Genomic DNA, 27,857 nt, shown 5'->3' with positions numbered 1-27,857 from the left:
ATTAATTGAGGTTGTATACAATACACCTAGCACAGAGCTGGTGCTTAATAAATGAATGCTGTCACCACTGGGTCCTTGGATGTCTCAGGACTGCTCGGGAAGGACCCCTGGAGGGGTTATATAACCATACATGGCCTTTTCCTTCTAATGTTAAGATAGTAGAAATAGGTAGGACAAAATATATAATTAGGGTTTTTACTATGGGAAAAAAAACTGAAGATGGATTTTAGTGACTTTAAATTCACACAGGCCTTACATTGAATTATCTGCTAAGGTACAAATGATCTAAATAGGAAAGCTATTTTTAGGAGTTAAAATATCATATTGGCAGATACATTGTAATTCTGTGCTGTCAAAGAGTAATGTTAAAATTTATTTTAAATTATCTTGAAGTACAACCCTGCTAAGTGTACTCCTCATAAATTCACTTACAAGTGAACATAATAAAAGAGTTACCTTCTATTATACTTTTGTAATGTCTGAATTGATTTCATTATGGGCAAAGAGGTCTTTTGTATTAAATGGGGAGTATTTTTATGTTGTTTGGTAAGCCCTGATTTAGATGGATGAGTTTAGAGGGTTTTAGTGCCCCTCAAGTAATCCCTGCCTCTTCTTCTTAAGCTGACACCAATCAACAATTATAATTTATAAGATGATCATAAAAAATGAACGGAGAAAAGGATTCTGACAGCTTCTCTCCCTATGTTTAGATGGGAGTTTCCCAGAAGAATGAGAAATATCAGTTCCTACTGTCTTTTCAGTGTGTCAGAAAGACTCAGGTAATCCCATGCTTGACTGGCTGTGGGCGGAGGAACTGCCAGGTAGAGTGTCGCACTGCTCGTGTGCAAACATGAGGGTTATGGGATCCACAGACCATGACTTCGTCAACTTGAATTTTATTTTTTAATGAGAGTAACAATGGGCTTTGCAAGTCGATTTAGACTCTCCAGGTCCACCTGCATAAGAGCTGAATGCCCATGCAGTGTGGGTTAGAAAAATGAAATTTCTCAAGTACGGTCAATAAACTGAGGAGCCTGGAAGCCAAATTGAAGTCTGTAGCCTGGAAAATCAACAAGGACTAAAAATAGTAAGATTAGAGGCGACATTCAACTATGGGCCATCCTAAGGTGGTTTTTAAGTACCACCAAACGGGAAACCAGGCCATGATATGATAGGTTTAAAAATACATACGTTTCTAAAGAGCATTCTGGTTGTTACCTAGGTGTGGAAGGGCATACCTTTCCTTAAGTGTGGATTTGACCTTTCAAAGTTTTGACTTTTCCTATTTTTTCTTTAACTAGAATTAAGAGGATACTCCCCCTGATTTCTAAGGGAGAAATGTTGGCGTAATCAATCATGAGATTGAGAATTCACATGGATGGCATGTAACATGAAGATTGAGAATGCAGTTACTGTTTGCTTTTAAGCAAATCAGGCAGACAGCTTTGCTCTCTTAGCAAGTAGCTAGACACATAGACGGATTGCAGGGTTGGGAGAAAGAACACAAAGGAGCATGTTTTGACAGAGTTCCAGTGCTCTTGAGCCATCTCATTCAAATGGCATCAGCTCAGCACTGAGGTTCTTGGTAGGTATTTGCTGATAGGCCTAAAACTTTGTGCATGTGAAATTTTTGAAAATGATACTAGGTGAAAGGTCCTAAATATTGAAGAAACTTCAAATGACTGGCCTGGGCTGCATGCGACTGTTTTGAGCTCTTGACTTACCAGGTCTTCAGGAGTCTTGTCCTTTGTGGAGAATTCTCTTTCCCGGTTCCAGAGCCCTCAATAAAGGCCTTGTCTCAGCAGGAGAGGTGAGTTGAATGAGTAGAATTGGTCGTCCTGTGTCAACTTGTTAACTTAAAGGAAGTTGAATGCCAACCAAGTATTTTCCCTCAGATGGAAGACCAGGGAAGTGGAAATGTATGATTAAGCTGAGACCATTGGTATGATGAAACTTAGGCACCCTAAAAACTCGTGTTCATGAAAACTGATGAATGAAATCTTGGATTGCATTGTATGGTACAGACGCTGGGATGTGAGAAAAGGAGATTATAGATGTTCGTGTAATCAGGACATTGCTGATTACACCCAGCAATAATAAATAAAGTCCAACTTCTCACAGTTCCTTTTCTGTTGGATGAACAACTCTCAGACTTAATTAACCTTTTTGGAAATTCAACTTTGCAAATGTGGACTGAGCACCAACCATGCCAAGCAGTAGGTCCTGGGTGCTGCAGGATGAATGTGACACAGCCCCTGCCCCACAGAGACTACTCAATTTAATGGAGAATAGCCACCGTTAATGCTAATTTTATGCACCGAAGTTACTTCGTATGTGACAATACTTGGGGCCCTATGACCAAAAATAGCTTCCTCATTAAAATTGTCCCTTTAAGTTGTCCCCTGTGAAGCCAGGCTTGTGTTACAAAGGCATGCCTGTTCACACCGTGGGCAGAAACCAGTGCTACGTGGACTGTAGATCTAAACATGAAACAATAAGGATTCTTAAAAAGGCATAGAATATTGTCATGATCTTGGGGCAGGCAAAGGTTTCTTAAGTGAGACACAAAATACACTAACTGTACACAGAAAAAATAGGGAACTTGGACTGTATTAAAAGAAAGCATTTTCCTTCATTACATGATGCCATTAAGAAAATGAAGCCTGATTGGAGCGCTTGGGTGGCTTAGTTGGTTGAGTGTTCGACTCTTGATTTCAGCTCCCGTCATGATCCCAGAGTCATGGGATCGAGCCCTGTGTCGGGGTCTGCACTGAACGTGGAGCCTGCTTGTGATGCTATCTCTCTCTGCCCCTCTCCCCTACTTGCACTCTCTCTCTCTCTAAAATAAAAAATAAAAATAAAGAAAAACGAAGCTAATTGGGAGATTTTTCAATACAAATATTCAACAAAGGACTTGGTGTAGAATATATGAAGAAATTCTACAAATCAGTAAAAGATAGATTACCCAATAAAAGGGGACATAGACTTGAGTAAGCACTTCCCCAAAGAGGATATTTGTTGTCTTGATCAGAAGTAGTGACTGGAAGGGAGCCCAAGGGACTTTTGGGGCTCTGGTTGTTACATTGGTTAGAAGGGTGTGTTTACTGTGTGAAAATCCTTCAAATTATGATCAATGTAGTTTTCTTGTATGTATGTTATAGTTTCATTAGAAATGTATATATCAGAAAAATGCCTTGTTGTTTAAGAGGAATGTGAGCAAAATATTTTTATGGGTTAACACTGACTGTGGAATATCCCTCATCATGGAGCATTGCCTCTACTGTGGAAGCAAAGCAAGCATGGAATGTGGGGCTCTGCGAGGTGGCTAGGGCTGCTACAGTTTGTAAAACAGTCCTGCACATGGAGCAGCAGTGTCTTGCATTATAGCATGTGGCCTTTGGCTACCATTATCCTAAGAGGGGAGGAGGAAAAAACATTTATGGAAAAGCACAAGAAACAAGCTTGATTACAGTTTTGTAAATGGCTGACTCGGCCTGTAATCTTGTTTAAGCCACCATTGGTTGATCACGTAGGTGTCTGCCCGTTGATATTGGGAGTTTCTTTGCATTAAAATGTTTGATCTTCACCACACTCCTGGGAGGTAGGCACTATTATCTTTCAAATTTGCAGTTGAAGAAATTGAGGCTTAGATTAAATAACTTGCCCGGTTCCAGCTAGAAAGAAGCAGCAAGCTGAAACCAGAAACCACTTTGGTGTGATTTGAAAGCCCACCCACTTGACATGTCTATTTGTCTTTTTTTGAAAAAACAATTTTACTTGATTAAGATTAATGAGAAGAAAAGATACGTAATGTGTGTTATGTTCAAATTTGATCAGAAGCGCTTTGAAACCAGCTTTAAAGTCTGAGGTGTGTTGCACTGTAGGTTTTTATGAACTGGAGTTTCACTTTTCTGTCATAACATGGTTAAGGATGCACGCAAGGGGGTGAGGATTGAGAAATCATTTGAGAAACAACTTCGATTATGATGGAATGCCCTTGTATGGGTGACCCATGAGTCCTTCTCAGTGCTTTAGGGACATTTTAATAACCTGAGTAAGTGCCATTGATAGGCAGCCTTTGTTTTCTGCTCATTAATGACTCTCCAGGCTAGACTTTATTCCTCTTACCACTAATTCAAATACAGAGATACATAAAATGAATGCTGCCAACTGATTGCCATGCTATTGTCTTAATATCATTGCTCTCCTGCCTGCTTGGGCATGAGGTGGAGAGGAGAAGGGAAGGTGTGTGACAGGTAACCTGTGATAGCTACATTTGTTTTAAAAGCCACATTCTGGGGGCGCCTGGGTGGCTCAGTCAATTCAGTGGCCGACTCTTGATTTCAGCTTAGGTCATGATCTCACGGTTGTGAGATCAAACCCTGCATCGGGCTCTGCATGGACAATGTGGAGCCTGCTTGGGATTCTCTCTCTCTGCCCCTCATGCACATGCATGCCTGTTCACTCTTAAAGTAAATAAACTTAAAAAGTATTTAAAAGCCATATTCCGGTACAGAAACCAGAATTTTAACACGTACAGGCATACCTCACTTTATAACAGTTCCTTTGTTGGGCTGGGCAGAGCTTGCATTTTTAAAAAACTTGCAGGGTTGCCACAAACCTTCATCAAGCAAGTCTCTTTGGTGCCATTTTTCCAACAGCATTTGCTTACTTTGAGTCTTTGCGTCACATTTTGGTAATTCTTGAAATATTTCAAACCTATTCATTACTCTTAGATTTGTTATGGTGATCTGTGACCAGTGAGCTTTGATGTTATCATTGTAATTGTTTGGGGGCATCACAAACCATATAAGATGGCAAACTTAATTGATAAATGTTGTATGTGTTCTGGTTGCTCCACTAATTGGCTGTCCGCCCATCTTGTTCCGTCTCCTCAGGCCTCCTTATTCCAAGACATAGCAATATTGAAATCAGGCCAGTTAATAACTCTACAGTGGCCTGTTAAGTGTTCAAATGAAAGGAAGAATCCTATGTCTCTCACTTTCAATCAAAAGCTAGAAATGATTAAACTTAGTGAGGAAGGTGTGTTGAAAGCTAGGCCTCTTGCACCAAACAGGTAGCCAAGTTGTGAATGCAGAGGATACATTCCTGAAGGAAATGATAAGTGTTCCTCCAGTGAACACACAAATGATAAGAAGGCAAAACAGCCTTATTACTGATATGGAGAAAGTTTGATAGAAAATCAAACCAGCCACAATATAGACACCCTAAGCCAAAGCCTAATGCAGAGTGAGGACCTAACTCCCTTCAATTCTATGAAGACTGAGAGGCGAGGAAGCTGCTGGAGAAAAGTTGGAAACTAGCAGAGGTTGGTTCATGAGATTTGAGGAAAGAACCTATAAAACATTGTTCCATAAAACAAGGTGAGGCTGCGTTATCCAGATACCTAAGTTATCCAGAAGATGCAGCTAAGATAATTCATGAAGATGACTGCACTAAACACATTTTCAATGTAGATGGAATAGCCTTATTTGGAAGTAGATGCCATCCTGGACTTGCATAGCTAGAGAGGAGAAGTCAATACCTGGCTTCAAAGCTTCAAAGGATAGGCTGTGACTCTCTTCTTAGGGGCTAATGTAGCTGGTGACTAAGTAGAAGCCATTGCTCATTTGCCGTTCTGAAAATCCTAAGGCCCTTAAAGATTATGCTAAATCTACTCTGCCTGTACTCTCTAAATAGAACAGCAAAGCCTAGATGACAGCACATCTGTTCACAACATAGTTTAGTGAGTATTTTAAACCCACTGTTGAGACCTATAGCTTAGAAAAAAATATGACTGCTCATTGACAGTATACCTGTTTACCCAAGAACTCTGATGGAGATATACAGTGAGATTAGTGTTGTTTTCATGTCTCATAACACGACATCCACTCTGCAGCCCATGGATCAAGGAGTCATTGTGACTTTTAAGTCTTATCATTTAAGAAGTAAGTTTCATAAGGCTATAGCCGCTGTAGAAAGTGATCCCTGTGATGGATCTAGGAACAGTAAATAGAAAACCTCCTGGAAAGGATTCACCATTCTAGATGACATTAAGAACATTCATGATTCATGGGAAGAGGTCAAAATGTCAACATTCACAGGAGTCTGAAAAGAAGCTGATTCCAACCATTCAAGATTTCAGGGGAGGAAGTAATTTCTAATGTGGTGGAAATCACAAGAGAAGTAGAAGAGAAAGTGGAGCCTGAAGGTGTGACTGAATTGCTGCCATCTCATGATCAAACTTGAATAGATGGGGAGTTCTTTCTTATGAATGAGCAGAGAAAATGGTTTCTTGAGATGGAATCTACTCCTGGCAAAGACACTGTGAAGATCATTGAATTGACAACCAAGGATTTAGAATATTACATTAACTTAGTTGATAGAGCAGCAGCAGGATTTCAGAGGATTGACTCTAGTTTTGGAAGAAGTTGTGCTGTAGATAAAATGCCATCAAACAGCATCATATGCCTCAGAGAAATCATTCCTGAAAGGAAGTGTCAATCTAGGTGGCATACTTAATTGTCTTATTTTAAGAAATTACCACAGCCACCCTAGCCTTCAGCAGCCACCACCCTGATCTGTCAGCAGCCCTCAACATGGAGGCAGGGGCCTCCACCAACAAAAAAATTGTAACTTGTTAAAAGCTCACATGATGGTTAGCATTTTGTAGCAAGCAAGTATTTTTAATTAAGGTATTACATTCTTTTTTAAAGACATGATGCTATTGTTGAAGTGCCTGGGTGGCTCAGTTGGTTGAGTGTCTGACTCTTGATTTTGGCTCAGGTCAGGATCCCAGGCTCATGGGATTGAGCCCCACATTGGCTCTGTGCTGATTGTGGAGACTGCTTAAGATTCTCTCTCTCCCTTCCCCTGTCTTCCCTCCCTTTTCTCCCCTAGCCTCTCTCCCTGCTGACGTTCTCTCTCTCTCCAAAAAAAACCGTAATGCTATTGCACACTTAACAGACTACAGTATAGTATAAACATAACTTTTATATGCACTGGGAAGCCAAAAAATTAATTTGACTTGCTTTATTGCAATATTCAGTTTATTGCAATAGTCTGCGACTGAACCCACAGTATCTCTGGGATATGCCTGAACATATTATTGATATTTGTGCCTAGTTAGGGTTTTGGGAATGCCCTACTTAGCGTTACATGTCCTCTTTCTCCCTTCTTGTGATACACAGACTGCCTTGGGTGCACACTCAGGCATATGTTTAATGCTTTGAATTCTTTTGCTCCCGTGGCTTGTTTTTGGTCCTAAGGGCATTCTTGTTTGCAATCTGTGGAGTGTTTATAGCATCGGAATAACATCATGTCCTTAAATGGAATTTGGATTAGTTACTTTCAAATGTGTCTCCCTAAAAGTCCAATGACTGTGGAAGTAATACAATAGAAAGGCACATGATCTGATTTGAATAGAAAGATATGTGGGTATGGTTTTAGAGCTTTATGTTTATTAAAAAAACAAATCTCTCTTCTTTATCCTTGGGGCTAGGTATCCTGCTTTTATTGCTATGATAACACACAAGAAAGAAACATGACACAAGTTGAAATAATTGAAAACGCCCACATCCAACTCAATGTATTTTATTTGAATCCATGTAATTAATGTGGACTTGTTTGACGTACAGGTGCTCATAAAAAACTGGACAGGAGCTCTGGATTGCTTTTTTTCCCCCATAAAGGTAGAACTTCTTTTTTTATTGTTTATTTATCTTTGAGAGAGAGCACGTGAACATGTAGGGGAGGAGCAGAGAGAGAGAGAGAGAGAGAGAGAGAGACAGAGAGGGAGACACCGAATCCCAAGCAGGCTCCAGGCTCTGAGCTGTGAGCACAGAGCCCGACGTGGGTCTCGAACCTACAAACCATCAAATCACAACCTGAGCTGAAGTCAGACACTCAACCGACTGAGCCACCCAGGTGCCCTCAGAAAGGTAGAACTTCTAGTTTAGAAGTAAAGATTCCTCTTCAGGTAATACGTAATTACTTGTTAATTTGATGAGCACTCTACATTGTGTCTTGAAGCTATTCAGAGTACTTTGGGAGCATCTGTTGTGCCATCATTTGGAGGCAGCTAAGTTGCTTCAGAAATAAACTCCAAATGCCTTGACAACGGCAGTTTGATGCTTGATGTAGGCAGTAACACGGTGCTGCATGGGGATTCTTCGTCTTGGCTTCATGTAGGAAAATTAATACTCTCAAGTGCATCCAAGGTGTGTTTTGGGGAAGAGGGTAGTTTTTTTTTGAGTCTTGGCTTTCCTCCTCTATTTAATAGTGACAGCTGTCATTTTTCACCTTCAGAAAAAAGCATCACTAATTTTATAAATAGCAAATCATTTTTTGGGTGGGCTCAGGTCTATGCTGGCAACCATTTTATACACATGACCTCATTTAAATGGCCAGGACTTTGCATGTATAAATGGACAAGTTTTCAGGCAATTTGGGTAGGCTTTCCAATCTCGCCTCTCCATTTCCTGTCTAAACAACTTCTTTCATGTCCACAGCATGTTTATGCAACACTGAATAAAACTTCTAATGGGAAATTTCTTCCAGGTGACCTCCCTGAGAGGCTGGGCTATGGAGAAATCTTAAGAAACCCGACTCTGATGAAATTGCCTCCTTTGAGAATATTACTCGGTGCAGAAACAAGGAACAGAATTCAGTTATTTTTAGTTCTTGAATAAATGAATTCTGTTTCCTTTTGTGTAGGTAGCAGAAAACATTAACCCCTGCAGCAGGTCCAGTTTCAGTTAGAAATTGAACTTTTGGATTCTGTGAATTAGGAGAACCTTGGAAAAGAGAATGTTAAATTTTATTTTTTATTTGAACCTCAAGCAACTTGGACTCAGTTCTGCCATCTGTGTATCTTTTATAGATGTGTCTTTTACGGGGCTGTCTGCCTTTACATTTAATTTTCTGGAGGCTGGGACTGTGGTTATCAGATGACCTCTAACTCGGCACCATGTGTGGGTGGATACTAACGAATCCTTTCTCCACCTTCCTAGCACTTTTGGAGAAATCTATCAGTAGAAGGCGGGACACCGAAGCCATACAGAAAGCCAAAATCCTTTATTCATCTTGCATGAATGAGAGTAAGTAATAAAGACAATAAAATATTTACCACCCTCTTCTTCACAGACTCTCTTAATGTTTAAAGATATTATTTAAGGAAAAAGAGAACTACTAAGAATTCGATTAATGTTTAAAAGTGTTGTTTGAGGAAAGGAACAATTTTCAGAGACTGGATTTTGACTCTCCCGTCCTTAATGTTCTGTTGGTAGCTTGATGGAGAAAATAGGAAAATAATTTTATTTCTATGGCTTGGATTCTTTAGGTATCAAGTACTCCATGAGAAACTTGGGTAGGGTCAGAAGGGCAGACCCCATTGTATGTGGTGCAGAAATAAGAATCCAGAGGCCAGGTCTGGTCTGAGAAGGAGCCTGGGAGAGAGAGTATTTGGGAGTGTTGCTATATCCCATAGAACCTTACAGGGGCCCAAGAAAATCCAGATTCCCAGGTGGGCCGGGCCCCTTCTGCTTTTCCATCAGTCTAACAGGCATCTCAGGTGGGTGTGTTAGGCCTGTGTTGGCATCTTGGGTCTGATTGGAATTAAGGTGACACTTGTCATTTTATCTGGTGTGCTTTCTCAAGACCACTGCAGGGAGAAACCAGTGCCAGTGGGAAGTGTGTTAACTTGTTTAGGATTTGAGATATTATTTGGTGAGGTAGAAGAGGGCAGTAAAAGATGACAAAGGAGCCTTAAGGCATTAATTCATGCATACTGGGGAGGAGTTGGTTTTACCAAGCAGTTTCCTTTACCTAGGGTGGTTCCGTAGTTTTCCAAAATATTCTCAGCCTAATATCACTCATTGGGCTGTAGTGAGCCCATCTTTTATTGTCAGAAATTTCAGCAGGCTCCCTAGTCTGCTCTCCTGGCAAGAACCCCAAGTTTAGGCAGTGACACTGAAGTGTGAATCAGAGGTAGTTCTGTCTCTGTGGCCGTGCTCAGTCTACCACACCTCCCTCGAACAGCTGAAATGCTAAGTTGGGACCTTACGGGAATTTTCTCTTGAGAAGATACACTTGCCTTTTAGTTTGGTGAGCCTGTTTGCAATTCTAACTCTTCTTTCATATCTGTTCCCTTTCAGAAGCGATCGAAAGAGCAGATGCCAAACCATTGCTCCACATCCTGCGGCATTCACCTTTCCGCTGGCCTGTGCTCGAGTCTAATATTGGTCCTGAGGGAGTGTGGTCAGAGAGAAAGTTCAGTCTTTTGCATACCCTTGCAACATTTCGTGGTCAGTACAGCAATTCTGTGTTCATCCGACTGTATGTGTCCCCTGATGACAAAGCATCCAACGAACATATCTTGAAGGTATAGTGAGCACTTGTTCATCCCGTTTGTTCAGTTCATGGTTAGCCTTTTGGGGTGTGTTTCCAGGGAACGAGAATCCTAGCACCTTACTGAAATGATCAGATAACAATTCTGTTAATCATTAGGATCTATAATATTCCCCTTCATCCCAGATTTGTGGAGTGTAAATGAGGAACAAATCAGTTTTGTCTGCCTTTCAGGAAGCTTGTGGATGAGTTTCAAGTCATCTCTGATCTGGCCCTCAAATCTCTACTCTGAGCATGTGTGGGCCCCCTAAATTCCAGTGGGGAGCAGGCTGCAAAGACTTTGTGAACTCTGCTCCTCCCCTCACCTCATCCTTCCCTTGACAAAGGAGAACACATACCACGAGACTTTGTTCTCCTTTCCCTAACATATTCTTGCAGGCACATCTAAAATTTCATTGTCAAGTTCATCCTGATTCTCCCTTCCTTCATTTAAAAAGGAAGAAAAACTTGTTCTAAGTGTTTGCATTTTCTGTTAGGAGAGTAAGCATTTCTCCCATGAAGGAATGGGCCATGCAGACATACCTTGAGGTGCATTATTATATTGGTAAAATTGGGACTGTCTGAAAACTACCAACAAAGACTCATCAGTAAAACAGCCTGGCAAGGATTCAAATAACATTTCTTAAATTGTTTTGTGTTTTGATCCTGTTAAATGTTTTACTTCCACAGCTACTTGGACTAATAATGAAAATTTTACTGAATCACTGATTATTTTCCTCCCAGTTCTGTCCTTTGTCAAACCAGAAAATATTGGTGATATAATGATGATCAAATTGTAGAAGTATAAAACCTTTAGAGTATATTACCCTCTTTTGTTGCAAGTCAGCTTTTAAAAATCTACGCCCTACAGTTTTGTTTTTGTTTTTGTTTTTTTATACCAAGGGGCTGGCATTTTTTTTTTCCTGTGAAGGACCAGATAGTAAATATTTTAGGCTCTGTGGGCCATATGGTCTCTGTCTCACCTACTCAGTTCTGCTGTTGCATCTGGGAAAGCAGCCATAGACACTACATACATGAATGGGTGTGGTTGTATGACAGGCTGGCCAGCACGCTGTGGTCTGCCCAGCTATAGTTTAGACAATGGAAGTCTCAGTAAATCTCTAGTCACTGGCAGAATTACCATCTACTCAGGAGGAAATTCTTAGTTCCAGAGACAGCTGTACTTCCGTGCTGGGTGAAGGAACAGGAACATGGCACCGACACACATGCTAATGCTGTCCGGATAAGATGTGATATGCAAGACTCAAGGCAAAACGATGTTACATAACGGTCCAGTTGACCTGTGTTATGCTAATAGATTCCTTGCTTAAAAAACAAACAAACCAGGTTTTAAGGCTGTCATTCTTCATTGCAGAACTGTTATGATATCCTTTCAAATACCGTAAGTATTTTGAAGTTAGATGGAGACTTTCAAACTTAAATTTCTGCACTCTGTTGGGTGATAGAAGATCTTGACTCACACACATAAAAGTAATTACAAATGGTAACCATTTCATTTTTCACCAGTTTCTGGACCTAGTCTAAGAATTTATTTCCTTAGGCATTTTACTATGGAAAATAATACAAAAATAAAAAGGATAGTACAACAAACCCCCATGTACTCATCAACCCAGCTTCAACAACTGGCAGCTTTTGGCTCTTCTTGTTTTATCCTAACCTTTTCTTTTGTGGGGGAGGCTGGAGCATTTTATAGCAAATCCAAAATTAATATCATTGCACTGGTAAATCAGTGTTTATAGAATGGAAGGACTATTATCACAAAGTAATCATGATTCCATAATTAACATCTAACAACTAGTTAATTTTCAGTTTTCCTGAAATGTCTCAAACATGTCCTTTAAAAAAATTAAACAGTTGGTCTTTGAGTCAGGTTCCAAATAGGAATCTCATGTGCATTTGGTTGATGTGTCAATTTTCATCAACATTGTAGATCTGACCGATTTCAGGGTAAACTAATAGTTGATGAGGGAAAATTATTGTTTATAGGAGAATCACAGCTTTAAAATGCAGGAGAAAGAATAAAATTAGAAAGTTACTGTTTTAAAACCTTTCTAATGAGAATAAAGGATCAAGGCAGCTATCATCAATAGCAGCTTAGAACCATTAGGTCAGTGGTTGATGGGGGAATTCATGGTAGATCACACTGACATCAAATGAACCCAAACATCAACAGTAGCCTTGCTAAAAGTGGGGCAACCAGATTTTGTATGCCTTCCGATACTGGGCACTGGGAAGCATGCACCATCACCCATGATGTCTTGCCAAAGGAAAAGAAAAAAAAATGAACTTGGATCTAATCAGGCCTCTAGTTTTAATACCAGCTTACAAGAAACATGGAGAATAGAGGAACATGGTAACCAATTTTTAACAGCTTGCCTTGCATAGTTAATATTCAATTAAATGGATCTTGGAAACACTGGAGTGTCAATGAATAGACTAGTCTCCAGATATGAGTAGGCACTCATGGACTTCACTACTGCTCTCTTTTGCCAAGATGGTAACTTGTTCCAAACTGATGTGTTTGACCATGGCTTGGTATTTGAATGCAGCGTTCATTGGCTTTAGTTGTGTCCCCGTTTGTACCATTTTGTGTGAATAGTCGCACACTTGAATTAACAAAATAGAGCTGCAGTCTCTGTAATTGTAACACCGTTAAAAGAAGTTCAAGCTTGTGTCTAGATATGGTAGAAGAAGCTCTCTTCTGAGATCTGCCTAAAACCCAATGAACCTGACAACAAAAATTAGTGTATCGGTAGCTTCCAGTGTTGTAGAATTTCCAAGTGTTGATTTTATTAGAAATAGTTAAAACTATAAAAAATTTGATTAAATATTTGGAGCCTCTGGAGCACTTTTTAAAAAAATTTTATTTATTTGAGAGAAACAGAGACCGTGTGAGTGGGGGAGGGTCAGAGAGCAAGGGAGAGAGGATCCGAAGCAGCCTCCATGCTGCCAGTGCAGAGCCCAGTGTGGGGCTCGAACTCATGAAACTGTGAGATCATGACCTGAGCAGAAACCTAGAGTCAGATGCTTAACTGACTGAGCCACTCAGGCGTCCCTTAAAGTTTGTTTATTTTTCAGAGAGAGAGAAAGTGCAAGCAGGGGAGGGGCAGAGAGAGAGGGAGAGAGAGAATCCCAAGCAGGCTCCACACTGTCCATGCAGAGCCCGATGTAGGGCTCAAACCCATGAACTCTGAGATCATGACCTGAGCCAAAGTCAGATGCTTAACCAATTGAGCCACCCAGGTGCACTGCCCACCCCCTCCACTGGAGCATCTTTTACATTTTGTGGAACATAGTTTGAAAACCACTAGGGTAGTGGAAAAAAGTGTAGGCTTTGTGGTTAAAGAGATTGAAGTTCATGGTTTGGCTTTGTGATTTACTCAGTGAATATCTGTGCACACTGCTTCACCTGAGTCTCATTTTCCCCATGAGTATTGACAGGTGAATTAGAACGTACTTTTCACTGTCACTGTGATGTTTAAATGAGGTGAATTATGTGAGAGTTTACAAGATGGATACTGACACACAGTAGCACATGACAAGAGGTATCCTTAAAGTGTGACGAGACAGCTGGTCAGAACCATTTGGAGAACCACTTGGCTCTCTTCATTTTTGGTACCCAGCCTACCTCTCAGATCTCGAGTTCACGTATGCAAGAAATAGACAATTTCCATTGGTCTCATCTCTGACTGAGCTCCCATGCCACCTTGTAGTTGGAAACAGAACCAGTCTGGGCATTTCTCCAACCTTCTGGTTGCCCCATTTCTTAGCCTTTTCCTGGGCCAGTAGGAGATCCTCCACTCATCAGGTACCTGGTTCTGAGAAGAAACCCATTATCTCAGCCCACATGGGCCCTTCCAGTGTGCTGCTGTGTTGCCAGAGCCCTGGGCCTCCCATTCTGCGATCCTACAATTTTTTAGGGGCAGTGACTGCCCGCTCTGCTCATGACCAGCTTGGACTTCTCTGGCTGCCTAGGAGATCTCTGCTCTGGGAGAAGTCTCTTACCTCAAAGTCTCCTCTCTCGATGTACTTAGAGTTCTTTTACCATCACATACTATATTTGTCAATGTTTTTAGCTTTTCTAATACCATAAACCCATGGGGCAAAGAAAAAGGGCTCGTTTTGGGAAGGCACAGCACTGTGGCAATATCTTTGGGTGAAGAAAGAAAGCACGTTTCCAGTGGGCAGAAGTATCCCCATGCCAAGGACGGACAGTTGGGTGTGCTCCAATCCAGAGTGGTCCTCTGTAAAGCTCCCCCATGGCGAGATGGCACAGGATTTACCACAGCCTGAAATGGGAGAAAGGAAATACAAAAATATAGGAAACAACAGAAGTCAAAGCTCCAAAACATACCTTGCTACATGTGTTTGGGTTTATTTTACATAAGGAGAGAATAAGAATGAGGATTTAAAGGACAATAAAAGACTTGAATATATATGCTCCTGAAAGAATGTTTGGAAGACCATGGTTGTCTCAGTATTTGTTACTGAAACAGTGACTTAAAGTCCTCATTAGTCAGTGGCCTGCTTTTGTCTGACTTTTAGCAAAATCTGTAAGGATGACAAGGAGAGACCCTCCTGGAAATGAATTTTTTTCTATTTGCTTTGTATTTTCTTTTTCCTAAATCATAATCTGTCAGACGTTTCTTTTTGTGTTACTGCTTTCTTTCCTAAACTGAGGTTTGTTGCAGTTGGAGAAACAAAGTTCATCTTTCAGTTCAATATATCGGATTTCCTAAACATGTATTTTATTTTCTACTTGGGCTATTCAGATCATTTGTGAATGCAAGGATTAACAAACCTCCAATAACACAGTGTCCTGATGTTGGTCTCTTGAGAAAGTCTTTTGCCTCAAGAGTTCATATGCTTCTGAAGTGATTTAGTTGACAGACCTTAAACTGTTTGGTGTATTGAAAACGTTCCCTAGAAACTGTAACAGTGTGAACGTTTAAAAAATGTCCAGTAACTTTAATTGAATCATCTAAACTTTTATAATAAGCAGATTTAGCTTCATTTCATCAGAGGGAAGCTTTGGCTTTCTTGATATCATTTCCTGAGTTTCCTTTCCTATGTGACTGAAGCTCAAAAGACTGCTCCACCTTGTCCAGATCTAATTGAAAGCCAAAGCATCTTAATCATAATATTGTGTTTCACGATCCTGGCTCACTTAATTTTTGGAAGAAATGGTGGTAGATTGGGAATTTCAGTAGGATGAAGCCAGTCTGGCTTATGACTTGGTTGTTTGGGGCCAATTAGACAAGAAGATTGAACACAGCAATTTGAGGATTTTAGTAATACATGCAGACAAGATGGATGTTATGAAAACCTCTTTTTTTCCCCCTTGAAACAAGAGCAATGTTTTTCCTTGAATTTTTCATAACATCACTAACTCTTAACTTGGCCTTTGCAGAATTTGTTGCATATGAAGGAGATTTTTATGGAAAACTATGATCCTCTGCAGATTTTATGTATTAAAAAAAGAAAATATTTGAGATTGTAGAAAGATGAAGAACAACTAGAATCGATAGATAAAAACAGTGTACAGTAATATAAACTAATGATATGTGCCTGTAGGATCCAGTTTTTATTCAGATGCTACTAATTTTTGATTTGTTATTTAGATTTTCTATCTTCTTAATTTGGCTTAATTTTTTTCTGTGTGAATTATATAAATTAGAAAATCTGCTGTTGGGATCTATTTTATTCAGTCTTTAGGTAGTTGCTAAAACTCAAGAAAGAATAGCCATAGATTGAGAGGAGGTTCTGGAACTTAAAAAATATTTATTTTTAAATTTATATACAGTGAAATTAACTATCTGTGATGCACATGTCTATAAATTTTGGCAAACGCATAGTCATGTAATCACCACCATGGTCAGAAAACAGAACAGTTCCGTCACCCCCAACAAAATTACCTCATGGTGCCCATTTGTAGTCAACCATTTTCCCCATCCTTACACCCTCTTCTCTGTTCCTGTAGTTTTGCCTTTTTCAGAATGTGATTAAAAGTTGCCTGTGTTGTTGCATGTGTCAGTAGTTCATTCCCTTGTATGGCTGAGTAGTGTTTTCTGGTGTATCACCCTTTATTCATTCACCAGTTGAAGAACATTTGGGTTGTTTACAGTTTGGGGCAATTATGAACAGAGTTGCATGCAGGTTTTTGTGTGAGCAGAAGTTTTTATTTCTCTTGGGAACATACCTAGGAGTGAGGTTGCAGGGTCATAAATAAGTGTCTGCTTAACTTTATAAGAAACTATTGAACTGGTTTCTAAAGTGGCTCTGCATTTTGCATTCCCACCAGCATTGTGTGAGTGATCCAGTTTTCCCCCATCCTGGACAGTTTTTACGTTAGCAGGTTGTTTGTGGGCTCTTTTGTTTTTGCCGTTCTAATGATGTATAGTGATGTTTTACTGTTTATTACTTACATTTTCCTAATTAGTAGTGATGTTGAGCATCTTCTCATGCAGTTACTTTCCATCTTCATACGTTCTTTGGTGAATTGTCTGTTCAGATCTTTTGCTTGCTTTTAAATTGTTTTTTTTTTTTTCTTACTGTTACATTTTGAGGGCTCTTTATATACAAGTCCTTTTTCATATATGTGATTTTCAAATATTTTGTCTCTGACTGTAGCTCGTCTTTTTATTCTCCTGACGGTGTCTTTAACAGAGCAAAATTTTTTAATGTTGATGCAGTCCAACTTACTTTTTCTTCTGTGGATCGTGATTTTAGTTGTCATGTCTAATAACTCTTTGTTTAACCCTAAGTCACAAAGATTTGCCCCTATGTTATCTTCTAGAAGTTTCATAGTTTTGGGTTTTACATTTAAGTCTATGATCCATTTTGAGTTAGTTTTTAAGATGTGAGGTATGGATCAAGGTTCATTTTTTTGCTTTACAAATTGATGTCCACTTGTTGTAGCACATTCTTTGAAAACGCTGTCTGTCCCTTTTGATTGCCTTTAAGTGCTGAAGGTGTTTAATTCAAGAAATTATGCTCTACTTTTCCATAATAACTCTGGTTGTTAAAGTTGTCTGATTATTATTTGTATTTTTATCATCTATCCTAAACTTTCCAGAGAGAGTTCTAAATTTTGCAAAGATATCTCAAAACAAAATTATCATTTGATTCCTTTAAAATAAAAAAAATCTGGGGGGTGCCTAGGTGGCTCAGTCGGTTGAGCATCTGACTTCAGCTCAGGTCATGATCTTGTGGTTAGTAAGTTCGAGCCCCGCATCGGGCTCTGTGCTGACAGCCGGGAGCCTAGAGCCTGCTTCCAATTCTTTCTCTCCCTTTCTGTCTCTGCCCCTCCCCCGCTCATGCTCTGTCTCTCTCTCTTTCTCAAAAACAAACATTAAAAAAAATCTGGGCGCCTGGGTGGCTCAGTCAGTTACGTGTCCGTCCAACTCTTGATCTCGGCTCAGGTTGTGATCTCATTCTTGGTGGGATTCAGTCCCACATTGGGCTCTGTACTGGCAGCAGGGAGCCTGATTGGGATTTTCTCTCTCCCTCTCTCTCTGTCCCTCCCTGGCTTGAGTGCACTCTCTTTCTGAAATAAACATGAAAAAAAATCAGTGCAGTATAGTATTTCACGGATATGGAGGTAGAAAATGTGGTCAATCAGCCCTTTCCAGATTGGCATTTTGTAAAATACCAGAAAAGTACTAGATCTGGTGACAGGAGACACTGATGCTTCTCTGAGCCCTGCCCAGCTATGTTACCTTGGGAAAGTCACCTTGTTTCTCTGGCTTTTGTTTATCCACAAGAAGGGGGAAAACCAAATCATTTCTAAAACCTATTTCAACTCAGAAAGCCTTGATGCTATTCAGTATTGATACAACCTCAAAAGGATTAGAAACCATGGAGCAAGGGCAGGTCTCTGACATTTTATAATTTCTGTCATTGCTGAAGTACCTGTTTACATGTAGCTCTGAGTGCATTCAACTATTTGTGTAATGGTGACAGAGACTCACACTATGACTGGAATGCAGATCTCAATACTCTTATTAAAAGGGTTTGTAAGAATTTACATTACAAACAGAATGCTTTCTCTTTTGTCTCAACAGCTGGACCAAGCAACTCTCTCCCTAGCTGTGAGGGAAGATTACCTCGATAATAGCACAGAAGCCAAGTCTGTAAGTTTTACCCATGTTGAACTCTGCACCTTGTCAGACTGTTGTTGGGTTCATAAATTGTTGTAAAATCCCTGACTCTTTACTGGCAATGAGCAATGTGACTATTGGATGACCATATTCCCAGTGCAGGAAACAGAGGTGTTTTATTCAGGCAAACAAATGACATTCCCTGTCTTCTGGAAGTCTGGGCATCAAGGCTCAGTGTCCTGTTGATCAAGCTGGGGATACAGCACACCCGAATGAAGTAACCAAGAAATGAGCTTGCAGTCAGAACTGTAGAGAGCTCACTCTACATTGCAGAAGTAAAGTGGTGGTGGTGGTGGTGGGGGGTGTTAACTGTGTTGACATAGTTAACCAGTGGTTCTCAAATTGTATGGCTTAAGAATCATCTGGGAACTTCCTGTTGAATGTTGATTCCTGGGCTGCAGCCCAGGAGAGTCTGATTTAGGAGACTTGAAGTGGGGCCCAGGAATCTGTTTTCCTAACAGGTGCCACAGGTTAATGTAAGGTTAATGAGAACTAGATGGGATCAGTTCCGATAGATTTCTTGGGTTGGCTTGGAAACCTGGTAGGTTCTTGGAGATTGGAGTAGCGCTGCATCATTCCTGACACTTTCAATTCACTTTGGAAACTTGGTTGAACTTCCAAAGGACCCTCAGATCCAGGGGACCCTTGACTAGGGAGTTCACTGGTTTCTGGGCCAGCCTAAGAATGTAGGAACTTAGAAGTGTTGGCTCACAATGGAAGTCCTTGCATCTTTGCTGATACTAAATCCTGTAACCGGAAGGTTCTGAATGAAGGGCAGGAAGCTAGGTAAGATCTTCAGCAACTAACTTTCTTTGCGAGGACACTTATCAAAGAAGGTTGTTTTTTGTTGTGTTTTGTTATGGTTTTTGTTTGTTTTTTGAGAGAGACAGCACTCACGGGGAAGGGGCAGAAAGAGAGGAAGAGAGAGAGCATCCCAAGCAGGCCCCACGCTGTCAGCACAGAGCCTGATGGGGGGCTCAAACTCACAAACTGTGAGATCATGACCTGAGCCAAAACCAAGAGTCAGACACTTAAAAATCTCTGTTTAATCTCTGGTCCCTCCTTTCTATTTTTAGTGCCTTAGGTCAGATCCTTGTTAACTCTCAACTTGACTACAATAAGTAGCCTTTTAACTGTTACCTCCTCCTATTCATTTCATTGCCTCCTTAGCACCACTGCACAAGACCCCTTCTCAAAATACAGCTCCCAGCATGCTTCTGCTCATGCGCTAGGCTCTGAGTTCCTTAGAGGGATTTCAAGGTCTCTTCATGACATGATCCCAAAGCACTTTTGCTGTCTGATATATTTTTACTTTTCCCCCAACAAAGGCATCTTACTCAACACACAGGAGGACTCTTCACTGCTCCTGAACCTGTCTCCTTCAAGTGTGCTGTGCCGGTTTTTCCAGGCTGGAATTCTTCTTCAGTTCTTGAGTTTGCAAACCCTTAGCGGCTTTGTTAAAGAACTTATTTTTGTCTCTCTAATGTTACAGTTAATAATTACATGTTTATCTCCCTCCTGGATCACGCATTGAGAACCCAGACTCATGCATTATGTAATTTTTCATCTGTACCCCCCATAAGCACCGAATGCCTAGCAAGACGTTTTATACATGTATTGATTGACTAAATAATTTCTTAAGTTGAACTGGGAATTACAAAACATTGTTTCTAATTAAGACTATTTGCAAAACTTGCTTACTGATTAACAAATATTTGTTAAGGCCCTGCTATATGCAAGCACTATATAGGTCTCAAGGTCATAAGTGTCTGTTAGGAAGAAATCTTAGTCCCATAACAGAACTATGAGATAATTTATTATGTGGGGTTTTGAGTTCTCACAAATATATCTGAAAGGAAAGATGACCCTCAACAAACTTCCACAGTTCCCACAGAGTAGGGTCCCTCTCCAGTGACCTGTGAATAGCCTGAAAATGGGTATATGAACATACAAGGAGGAAACTGGGTATATGCTGTTTGCTGGGGTTCTCTTTATCATTCCTCTCTTCTCTTCTTTGTTCCCTGAGCAGTGAGGAAAACTTTGTAAAATCCATACAAAATTTAAAGGACAGGGCTGCAATCACAGGTCTTTTATTTCTTAATGTGAAGGTGGGTAAATTGAGCCAGAAGAGAATAAATCACAGTTTCCACTAGTCTTCATGGATCATGCCTCCTGCTTTTAGCAACGGTTCTTTCCCATTATTTTATTAAAGCCTCACTTGCTTGGAAAGAGGAGTCTGACCTTTATCTTTCTATTCTGGGCTCATTTGGAGATGTTTCATGTATCCATAATATCACTGGTTGCCAGAAAACTAGTTCTCTTGACCCTTGGTGGCTGGACATCTCTGTCTCTCATGGAAACAGTACACAAGTAGCTGTACTCTTCTTTCTCCCAAAGTGGTAGGTGGGTGGTTGGTATTGCCGAATGCCTGTACTATACTTTGAGTACAGAGTGAAAATGAAGAACATTTATTTCCACCTGCTGTTTCTGTCTTTCCGTGTCCCTGAAACATACTTTTGAATAGGCTCTTGTCATGGTCACTTGCTTCTTTATCTCTTGTAGTATCGGGATGCCCTTTACAAGTTCATGGTGGATACTGCTGTGCTTTTGGGAGCTAATAGCTCCCGAGCGGAGCATGACATGAAGTCAGTGCTTAGACTGGAAATTAAGATAGCCGAGGTAAGTCTTAATGTGAAATCTCTTTCTTATTTCCCCCTTATTTTAAAAGAAGTATATCACGAGTGAAAATAAATATAAAAATAGCATTCTGTGGCATTGTCCTTTGGGTCCAAGGTATAACTAATAGCATCCCTTCTGGGAAATAACAGGAAGAACCATGACAGAGAGAAGAGCTCTTCACTCCTTCTGTCTCCCTGCTTGAAGCCCAAGGTCCAGATGCTGCTCAGCTGTGGCCAAAGAATAGCACCAGGGAGATCCTCTATGTTTTCCTAAAAAAAATTCTGTGTGGTTCCTATAGAAGAATAGTTAATAAATCTGTATGGATTTGACTTGAGGGAAGGTTATTTTTTTTAAGTTTTTTATTTATTTTTGAGAGAGAGAGAGAATGAATGAATGAATGAATATGAATGGGGGACGGGCAAAGATAGAAGAAGACACAGAATCCGAGGCAGGCTCCAGGCTCTGAGCTGTCAGCACAGAGCCCAACCCAGGACTTGAACCCACGAAGCACGAGATTATGACCTGAGCCGAAGCTGGACACTTAACTGACTTTTTAAATCTAGTCTATTCTTTATATCATTCCCACTCAGGATCGGTCTGACCTAAGATTGGGGCTTTGGGAAGTCTGTGTACCCAAACTAGATATTTGATACATAATTTGATGTAGAAAGTGTATAGGGCATGCTGCTAAGCATTTTTTAGCTGCTGTCCTGGTGCTACCTTGTACCTAATCCTGTTTTTTATTCTTCTCTTGCCACATGTAAATGCTATGTTCTGTGTAAGTTACTTTAAGTTCTTTCAGGTTCAGGGTAGAGACCTAGGAACAAACTTGAGGGAGAACAATGAGAAATCCTCAGTGGTTAGCTTTGTTCAGAATATAACTTCTTTTCAGGGCACCTGGGGTGGCTCAGTCTGTTGGGCATCAGACTTGGGCTCAGGTCATGATCTCGCGGTCCGTGAGTTCGAGCCCCATGTCGGGCTGTGTGCTGACAGCTCAGAGTCTAGAGCCTGCTTCAGATTCTGTGTCTCCCTCTCTCTCTGACCCTCCCCCACTCATGCTCTATCTCTCTCTGTCTCTCAAAAATAAAAATAAATGTTAAAAAAAAGAATTAAAAAAAAGAATATAACTTCTTCTGTAGAAGAAGCAAAGTATTAAATGCCTATGTGTTCTCAGGACCAGAGGGAGCAAATGTAAAATCTGCTTGTGGGGATACCTTGTAGTGGACAAAAAAATGATACTTTTATCAAGAAGATCTTGCATATGGAGTATCGTCTTTTATAATAGAAGTTGGTAAAAATATGGAGTTGCATGTGAGTCCAAGTGCTGCTTGGTTTGGTGTTAGGCAAAGTGGTGGTATGGTGTTCAGGTATGGAGTAGGGATAATTGATAAGGGTCAGGAGGAATTCGTTTCTCTCAGCTGAAGTGATGTACTTGGTACCTCTCTCCAAACTCCTACTTGCAGAACAAAAAGTTCATTCCTGCAGTTACCTTTGAAGAGTGTGTGAAGACGGCTGCAGATGTTGTGAAGTCAAAGACTGGGCCTCTAAGTCATGTCTAGAGGCCATCTGGATTCCCTTCCCAGGCAAATAGGAGACCCAGAGCTCTAATTTGGACTGAACCTCTGATATAGGGGGAGAAGGCCTTGCCCTGAGCCAGGGATTTGGACCAAAAAGGGAACTAAAAACAGCTGGGTTGAGGCAAGACTGGGAATTGTTGAGAGGCTAAATGAAGTGACAAGTCCACGGGGTGTGGGGAAGAAGTTGGCAGAGAGCTGAAAACAGCTCTGAGGCCAAAGGGCTTCAGTCTGGGGCTGTGAGCCCTAGTAGAGAGGGAGGAGAGACATTCTCTGAGGCAACGATTCACACAGATCCAGGAAGCTGTTTGTAAGATTCATGAAGTCTCTCCTGTGGAGGGTGAGGAGGAAGAAGCTGAGGGCACTGAAGCATTTAGAAAAGAGGGGGCTGATGTTGATCACTCAGCCCTGTGTGATTTTGTCTTGAAAAATCTATGGTGCATGGATTTTTGGCCAGCCAGTAACTCTCACCTCCCATCTTGTACACACCTAGGTCATTCAAAATTAGTGGGACACATAGTACTAGGGAAACTTCTGAATCTGGGGAGACAGGACAACCTAGCCAAGCACAAAAAGTCCGTATCAATCTAGCCATGCAAGTGTTCATTTAACCAGTACCAGCTAGAAAGAAGTGTGCACAAAGGGAGGTCTTGTTGATGGAGTGGCCCTTGTAATTAGAGTGAAGTGGAGTTTAATTGGGAAGGTTTGACAGAGAAAATGAATGTTGGGCAAAGTTTTGAATCATAGTTCAAACTATGGGAGTGGTGATGGTGGATGGGGGTGCCAGGGCAGGAGAGTCCTGCATGAGATGTGAGGTAGGAGGTGACAAGTTTAATGCAAGGGAATCAGATGGTGGAGGGCCTTATGGCAAAAGCATGATGTGGTTTAGGGCTATGGGGAGCTACTTCCTGTCCATGGAAGTGATTAAGGTGGCCCTTGAGGAAGATAATCATTGCTGCTCTTCTTAGATTCATCACAGCAGAGGCTAGAAGCTTAGATTTGGTACTGGCACAGTGGCCAAGAGCCTGAGTATTGGGAGTAGAAAGTGTGTGAAGAATCAAGGCCGGACATGTAGACTTAGAAATATGTATTTGAGTGGTAACTGAACTCATTCCCGGAGCAGTGGTGACAGGGGAATCTCAAGGCCAGAGAAAGCAGAGGAAAGAGTGGAGGGGAGATAATGAGCTGTCGACAGAATGATCACAGATGGCAGTGGTATCCTGATAGTCCAGTGCTCTTTTGTGAAAATAGGCTCTGAGGGATGAAGGGATGGTCTGTGGTTCACGAGCTATTCAGATCATTATCTGGATACCACAGGTGAAGCTGGATGTGTGTCTTAGTTGCCTAATCTCACTTTGGCTATCAAACCTGAGCCAGTAATAGATTTTTGTCCAACCACATTACAGGTGAGGAAAGGATTTGGGAAGTTGTTTTTATGGTGAGGACAGTGTTTCACACTGAACAGGGCAGGAAAGTTTCTTTCTATTATTGTAATGCTAATTTTGCCTAAAGTGATGCTCCCCCCCCCCCCCCCCCCCCCGGTCTCCCAAGTTCAGCACTGCACCGAAATCTTGAAAACCTTTATGATACTAGGCAGATGTTTTGGCACATGTAGAAAGTAGTCATGCATCAAGAAATGGTTTGTTTGAAAAAATAACCAAAGCCTCTTTCCAACAGATAATGATTCCACATGAAAACCGAACCAGTGAGGCCATGTATAACAAAATGAACATTTCCCAGCTGAGTGCTATGATTCCTCAGGTTGGTGAAAATGATCTAGGAAATTTTATCTTAACTGATCATTTTACGAGCGACTTTGCATCATGTGTGTGTAAACTTTTGCCTTGTGAAACCTACCAGTCTTATTGGTTATCATCCTATTTGTCACTCACCACATAGGATATCCTTTGTGCCTCAGGATGCTTTCTTTTGTATGAAACAGAAAACCTTCCCAGGAGTGGCTTAAAAACTTAAAGCCCATTTTCTTACATGACAAAAGTCTAAACGTAGGTGGCTGTTGGTATTGCTCTTGCTGGCTAACAGTGTTGTCAAAGACCAACGTTTTGTTCTTTCCACTCCACTCTCCTAAGTCTGTTGGCTTCTTGACTTCCTGTGTGATGACTCATGGTTGCGAGGTGACTGCCACAGCCCCACGTTTCACACCTGCCATCAAGTCAGGAAGAAAGGGGAAGGGCCAGGATAGCCATGTCTGTCTCTTTTAGCAGGAAAAAAAAAAAAAATGAAGCTTTGCCAGGATATTCCCACATATCTTCCCTTTATTTCTTGAGTAAGATTGGGAACCATGGCCATCCCTTGCCTACAGGGGAGGCCACAAGTGACTAACTGGTTTTCCATTTCAATAGTGGATACAGGAAAGGGAGGAAAAAAAGAAAAAGACAAGAAATGACTTTTGGGGTAGCCAGTTAAAAGCACCAAGTTAGTGATGCTCTGAAGACGGGACACATGTTACTTGTTGTTGCTGCCTATTTTTCCCTGTGTAAGAAAGGCTGCACCAGAGGGGAGGCCAGTAGTATGTGGGGCATCTGTGTGTGGACATGAGTGAATGGGTGCAGGGGGCAGGGGTGAGGGTAAGCACAAGGATGGAGTGTGTGGGGAAAGGAGTGGGAGGAAGGAGTCCAGGTGGGGGTAGAGAATGAAGGAGGGAGAGCTAAGGAGAGAGGGAGGGTGCCGGAGGGGCCAGGGAGTGAGTGACTGTGCCTGTCACCATGTGAGGGGGTGTGCTGTCTGGGCAGATGGTACAGAGCACATGTGGAATCTATGATTCAGGCAGTAGGTCTGGGTGGCAGTGACCAGTCATTTCTTTTGTAGATTTGAGCAGTTACATCTCTAACTTTGGTCACAAATCCATTGTAAGCGATGGACTATGTTCAGCCAACTATATTTGCCTTTCTCCTTGGTTGCTGCCCAACAGATGCTCTCTCAGTCGATGTTTTTCTCTCTCTCCTCAGTTTGACTGGCTGGGCTACATCAAGAAGGTCATCGATTCTAGACTCTACCCGGGTCTGAAAGACATTGACCCTTCAGAGAACGTGGTTGTCCGTGTCCCGCAGTACTTTAAGGATTTGTTTAGGATATTAGGCTCTGAGCGGAAGAAGTAAGAACTTTCTTTTGCATTTTATTGTGACTTTTGTTTTTCTTTTTACATTATAAAGCCTTTCCTCGAATATCTTTGGTATAACTGTTGTTAAAGAAAGTTACACCAAAAGAGTCTTAGGGAAAATCGTGGTGCCCCTTGTGACAAATTGGCTAAAATGATCATCTGATGTAATTTACGTGCTGTGATAGCAGCAAATACACAATGTTTTTGCTCCTTATTTCTCATCTTTCTCCATATTTTCTGTCTGAAAACCTAAATTGTTTCCTAGTTTTGGGAACTAGTTATATAACGATATTATTTTCTGAGCTTTCTATATGAATATCTTTTTTTCTCCAGTTCATTCTTTGTCCTTTGCTGCCTTTTTTTTTTTTTTTTTTTTTTTTTTGGTTTTTGTTTAGCCTTTAAGTCCCTTTGTTGCAATATTACTGAAGCCCCTGTGCTGAATAAGAGTACTCTGACAGCCGTGGAAAAATTGGACGGATGAAACAACTTCAGGAACTGTCCGGTTTTCCTTATTTTAAGGCATTTTTTAGAATTTGTTGCTTTGCTACTTCAGCACTACAAAACAAGGAAATCCTGAAAACGCCCGTGAAAGAGAATTGTACATCTTGATGAAGCCATTCAGATTTGACTACAGAAAATGAAGCACAGAATGGTCAAGTCATTTTCAAAGGCAGTTTACTAGGCTAATTGCCAGGTCATAATTAAAAATCATATTTTCTTATTTGGACTCAGACAAGGCTATCTTGCCGGGACTTATGTTAAAAAAGAAAAGACGCCTGCAGAAATCCTAGAAATAAACTTCAGCATCCATCCCTACTTGTGGGAACACTTCAACACTTTGGAAGAGCTGCTTTTCCTTTTAAGATGATATTTTCTCATGATAGAGGGAATATGTGTTCATTGAGGAAAGCATACAGAAAAGGGAGAGAAGAGATAATAAATCTACTGAAAATTCTGCCACTTAGAGATAAGCAGTGATCCTATGAAAATTTTCCAAGTGAAAGTTGAGTCTAGAGCTAGGTAAGTGTCTGTGTGGGGTGGAGACTGGCTATTCAAGGTGTGCTCCCTAGACCAGCAATGCTGGCAGCATCACCTTGTCACTTGGGCCCTTGGGAAAAGTGCCTCTTTGGGCCTCTTTCCCGAGGCCCCTCCTCCACAGGGGCTGGTGCAGTAGTTCTGAGGCAAGTCCCCAGAATCCGTATTTCAAAGAGAACCCCAGGAGAGTCTTTCAGTTAGTGGTTTGTTTTGTTGGTGGGGGACTCTTACCATTGCAGGATTTTTACCTCAGTACCCAGGGTTCACTGTTTAGCTGCTTCAGAGAATGAAGAGGTGGACACCAAATAAAATTAGCAGCAGGCAAAAGTTTATTAAAAAGCCAGAATAGCAGAAGTAAGAATAGCACAAAAGCTCTTTTTCCGGAGAGGGGGCATTCGAAAGTGAGGACCCCTGACTATGGGCAAAGGACTTTATTTTATAGGGTTTTGGTCCATCCCTCCCCCCTTTTTTTCTTTGTTGACCTGATAACTGTAGGTGCTGAGTTGTTCATTTCTGTGGGAAACATGACGGGGGAGTAGGTAGTGTTTGTTACAATTTTAGGAAAAACTTTACATCTGAGGGAGCTTTTCTCATGGTCAGTCCTGAAGGAGTTTTTCTCATGGTCAGACGTTCCCAGCACTGTTTAAAAATATATATATTTTTTCTACATTCAGAGATCTCAAGTCCTAACCTTTTCCTCTCTAGCTATTTTACCCTATCTTTCCCCATCATGTCACTACCTTTGAAGACTTATTCATGTTAACCACCATTATGATTAATAGTTACCTTTGATCTTTTTTTTAATGTTTTGTTTGTTTTTGAGAGAGAGAGAGAGAGAGAGAGAGAAAGAGAGAGAAAGCATCAGTGGGGGAGGAACAGAGA

The 27,857-nt window shown here is 41.0% G+C and overlaps 1 protein-coding gene across 5 annotated transcripts in view; it reads left to right on the top strand.

The window, feature by feature from the left end:
• Window positions 1–27,857, top strand: part of PHEX (phosphate regulating endopeptidase X-linked) — a 259,915-nt gene that overhangs the window by 60,373 nt on the left and 171,685 nt on the right. For 4 of the 5 annotated variants that reach the window (XM_081793111.1, XM_081793110.1, XM_081793109.1 and 1 more), the window contains 6 exons: window positions 9,012–9,098; window positions 10,155–10,381; window positions 18,471–18,539; window positions 21,129–21,245; window positions 24,497–24,580; window positions 25,789–25,934. In XM_081793111.1, coding sequence (XP_081649237.1) covers window positions 9,012–9,098; window positions 10,155–10,381; window positions 18,471–18,539; window positions 21,129–21,245; window positions 24,497–24,580; window positions 25,789–25,934 — 730 coding nt within the window. The remainder of the gene's footprint in view (window positions 1–9,011; window positions 9,099–10,154; window positions 10,382–18,470; window positions 18,540–21,128; window positions 21,246–24,496; window positions 24,581–25,788; window positions 25,935–27,857) is intronic. The other variant, XM_081793113.1, reaches the window with a different exon arrangement.

The sequence above is a fragment of the Panthera onca genome, chromosome X (assembly GCF_046562875.1).
Source record: "Panthera onca isolate mPanOnc1 chromosome X, mPanOnc1 haplotype 2, whole genome shotgun sequence".
Lineage (NCBI taxonomy): Eukaryota > Metazoa > Chordata > Mammalia > Carnivora > Felidae > Panthera > Panthera onca.
The sequence above is the reverse complement of the archived record's forward strand: the minus strand, read 5'-3'. Positions and strand labels throughout refer to the sequence as shown.